Source organism: Alexandromys fortis, unplaced genomic scaffold (genome assembly GCF_014885135.2).
Source record: "Alexandromys fortis isolate MF-2015 unplaced genomic scaffold, M_Fortis_MF-2015_v1.1 scaffold_118, whole genome shotgun sequence".
NCBI lineage: Eukaryota > Metazoa > Chordata > Mammalia > Rodentia > Cricetidae > Alexandromys > Alexandromys fortis.
This window is the reverse complement of record NW_026068010.1, coordinates 2,891,648-2,895,402: the sequence shown is the minus strand read 5'-3', so window position 1 is coordinate 2,895,402 and position 3,755 is coordinate 2,891,648. Positions and strand designations below refer to the sequence as shown.

The following is a 3,755-nucleotide window of genomic DNA, read 5'->3' as shown; positions in this document are numbered from 1 at the left end:
AATTAATTCTTTGTTGGGTAGAGAAGTATATAGGATGTCAGAGAGTGAAAAAAAAAGGGGGGGGGATGTCTGTTGTAACTGAAGAGAGGTGTGGTCTGCCCCTGAAAGGGAAAGATAGTGCATTCACCAAGGGTTAATGTAAGCCTGTGGCCTTTGGAACTGGCCTGACTATTTTCTCTGCAGACCAAAGCGTGACTACCAGCCAGCTTAGTGAGTGGGAGAAAGCCTGGCCTGTGGGTTTGGGCCCGAGCAGTCTCCGCCTGCATCTAATCCTTCAGGTAACAGTAGCCCTAAACGTCTGGTAATCCTAGAGCAGGTACACGTATGCACTAAGTGGTGTGATCGAATGGAAGATAGCGATCACAAAGATTCGTTTGATTCTAACAGTAATCCACACCAAGTCCCAGAAAACAGCCAGTGTGTGCGGATGGGGGTGGGGAGATGAGGGCTTTAACGAACTTGCTAATTCTAGCTGGGCCCTCCCAAACATTTCCTGAGAGCAGCCAGTAGCAAAACCCAGTGGCCCTGCATTAATTCCCTGGAATAAAGCTTTGGTGTCCGGGAAGTTCAAAACAGTGCTTTGTGTTTGACAAAAAAAAAAGAAAAAAAACAAAGTTCAAGAAGTACTGGGAAACTCGAGCAAACCCAGAAAGAGGGGTGCAACTGGACGCCTGCTTGGGGGTGCAGACTAGGCCTCCGGGCAGGGTGGGCCCGACGCCGTGAGACGCCGGTGTGGGGTGTCCCGTGGTGGGCTGCGGCAGCACGGCCGTCCCCAGGCCTGCAGAGCCCCCCACGTCCGGGTCGCCCCACTCGGGGAGGCTTCCGCCGGCCAGAGCCGCGCGTCTCAACGGCTCGGGGCGGGAGCGGGGAGCGGGAGGGGGGGGGCGGGCCTGCGGGAGCCGCCCGGGCCCGAGGACGCAGCGGTCGCTGCGGCGAAGCCAGGCCCTGGGCGCGCGCGCCGCGGCTCGGGCGTGGGGCCGGCTCGGGGCCGACGCAGGCACACAGACACCATAGAGCTCGGCTTTCCCGTAGCAGCTGCTGCCGCTGCCGCTGCCTCTCCCGCCTCAGCCTCTCGGCCCGGCGCACACACACACACGTTCAGATTTGCGCGCTGTTTCAATCCTCGGTGACGTGTCCCCGGAGTCGGCCAATGGCGCGCGGGCTCTGGTCAGGACAATGGGAGGGAACGGGCCAATGAGCGAGCCCCGTGAGTTGGCGGTAGCCAATAGGAGGCGCGCTGGCTGGAGAGTAATGTTACAGAGCGGAGAGAGTGAGGAGGCTGCGTCTGGCTCCCGCTCTCACAGCCATTGCAGTACATTGAGCTCCATAGAGACAGCGCCGGGGCAAGCGAGAGCCGGACGGGCACTGGGCGACTCTGTGCCTCGCGGACGGTGAGTGCGGGACGGCGAGCGGCGGCGAGAGCGCCTCGGGCAGCCTCGTCGCCCGCACGGCGGCCGGATCCCCGCGGCCCGGAGCCGGCGGGTCAGGCTCCACACAAAGGCAAATGAGGGGGGAATCGTGGGGGGAACTGCGCACGGAGCGAGGCTCCGCCGGGCGCCGCGAACGCTGCCCCGCGCCGAGCCTTCCCGCGGGCCTCAGGCGGCCGCCACTTCCCACCCGCGGTGGCGTCCGTGCTTCACTGGCGCAAAAAAAAATTTTTTTTTAATTTTTTGTTTCAGATTTTTTTGTAAAATATCTTAAAAAAAAAAACGTGTTCGCGGCCCCCGGGGCCGAACGTTCCGGGCAGGCGGGCGGGCGGCGTGCGCGGAGCGGGCAGCGGCGGCGCTTCCCGGCTGCATGGGCGACCGCGGCGGGGAACGCGGGGCGGCGGGCGGGGCGCCGCTGCGGGCGAGGGCGGCGCGGGTGGGCCGGGGGCGGCTGTGCGGGGCGGCTCGGGCCGGGCGCGGCGGCGGGCGAGCGGGCGGCAGGGGGGGAAGCGGCGCCGCTGCGCTCGCTGGAACATGGCTGACTCGGCCCGGCGCTGCTGGCTGGAGAGAAAACAAGGCGGGCGTGCGGGCGGGGGAAGCTGGGCGCAGCAGTTCTGAGGCAACTTTTTTTTTCCTCCCCCCCCCCCCTTCTCGCTCGCTCTCTCCCCTCTCTCTCGCTCCTCACAGCCCCGCGTTCTCCGTGCGGGGGCGGCGGGGCGCGCGGAGGGAGACGGCGCGGGGGCTGCGGGGGGAGGGGAGCCGCGCGCCCCCGCCCCTCCCCCGCCGCCATGGCGAGTGCGCCAGCGCCCCGCCCGCCGCGCGCCTCAGTCTCCTCACACTCACCACACACGCACACACAGACACTCACATACACGCGCGCGCACACAAAGGGAAGGAGCCATATTCGCGCTCGCCCTCGCGGCGGCGGCGGCGCAGGCGGGGAAGACGCGCAGCGGCCATTCCGTGCGCCGGCCCTGGCGGCCGCGGGCGGAGCCAGCCCCCATTTCGAGCGGGGCTTCTCCCTGCGCCGCGGCCGACAAAATGGGGGCGGCGGCGCGAGCCTGCGGCCTTCCGGGCGCACGTGGCGGCCCTCAGCCTCGGGCCAAGTGCCGAGGGCGGGGGAGGCCTCCCGCGCGCGCCCCGGCACCCCAACTTTCCACGGGCTCGGTTTAAAAAAAAAACACCAAAAAAAAAAAACGCCAAGCAACCCCTACACCCCCGTGGCAGCGAGAGGGGGGTGGCGGCAGGAGTGGCTTTTGTCCCTCATCCTTGTTTACTCGGAGAAACTTCAGACCGGACGTGTTTAGTCAGAGCAGAAACGCATCTCGGGGCCAAAGCGATAGGAAACGGCGGCCTCTCCCGGCCCCGTCCCAGCGCCGTCTCCGCCCTCCCGAGCAAAGTTTGATGCGAAGACGGGGTGCTCTGAGAGCGGGGTAAACTTGGCCTGCGCGAGGGGCACTTATTGTTGTGGTTTGGGTTTTTGCCCCCCTTGGGCTTTCCTGGGCCTGTAATTCTCTAAGGTCTACAGATCGTTCCTTGGACGCTGTAATTCACTCATGGACAGGGTGGGTTTTCTTTTTGAGACGTTTGGGTTTTGTTGGCTTTAAAAATAAATTTTTTTTTTTTTTTAGTTTTAAAAATGGTTTTGATAACCGGTTGGGCAGTCATTCAGACACAGATAGCGAATGCTTGAGTATCTGCCCACACGTCGTGATCAGACTTGGGGACCGTTTTGTTTGTGTTTTTTCCTGTGTCCTGTCTTTTCATTCTGTGGCTTAGCCACTTCTAGGAATTGGTTAGCGTTTGCAGTGCTCTGTCTGCTTTTCATGGGAGATTGTCGTCACCGCTGGGTTAAATAACACCAACTTTGGTTTGCCTTGCCACCCCGAGTAGTTTGCAGCTTGTCAATTTCATAATGTCGTTACTAACACCAAATGCTTTCTTTTAGAAAATCAACTAAACATGGGCAAAGGAGATCCTAAGAAGCCGAGAGGCAAAATGTCCTCGTATGCATTCTTTGTGCAAACCTGCCGGGAGGAACACAAGAAGAAGCACCCTGATGCTTCTGTCAACTTCTCAGAGTTCTCCAAGAAGTGCTCAGAAAGGTGGAAGGCCATGTCTGCTAAAGAAAAGGGGAAATTTGAAGACATGGCCAAGGCTGACAAGGCTCGTTATGAAAGAGAAATGAAAACCTACATCCCCCCCAAAGGGGAGACCAAAAAGAAGTTCAAGGACCCCAATGCACCCAAGAGGCCTCCTTCGGCCTTCTTCTTGTTCTGTTCTGAGTATCGCCCCAAAATCAAAGGAGAACACCCTGGCTTATCCATT

The 3,755-nt window shown here is 60.8% G+C and overlaps 1 protein-coding gene across 2 annotated transcripts; it reads left to right on the top strand.

Moving 5' to 3' along the window:
* The first annotated feature begins 1,210 nt into the window (after positions 1–1,210).
* LOC126513482 (translation initiation factor IF-2-like) lies at positions 1,211–3,749 on the top strand. 2 transcript variants are annotated; one of them, XR_007595354.1, is made up of 2 exons: positions 1,211–1,391; positions 3,376–3,749. XR_007595354.1 is itself a non-coding variant. In XM_050161894.1 (2 exons), exon 1 carries the CDS (start codon positions 1,798–1,800, stop codon positions 2,830–2,832), a length of 1,035 nt encoding a protein of 344 aa, XP_050017851.1. In that variant the 5' UTR covers positions 1,507–1,797; the 3' UTR covers positions 2,833–2,860; positions 3,376–3,749. The 2 variants fall into 2 exon arrangements, 1 of the variants encoding a protein (XP_050017851.1); XM_050161894.1 differs by lacking the exon at positions 1,211–1,391 and adding an exon at positions 1,507–2,860.
* Positions 3,750–3,755: the final 6 nt, after the last annotated feature.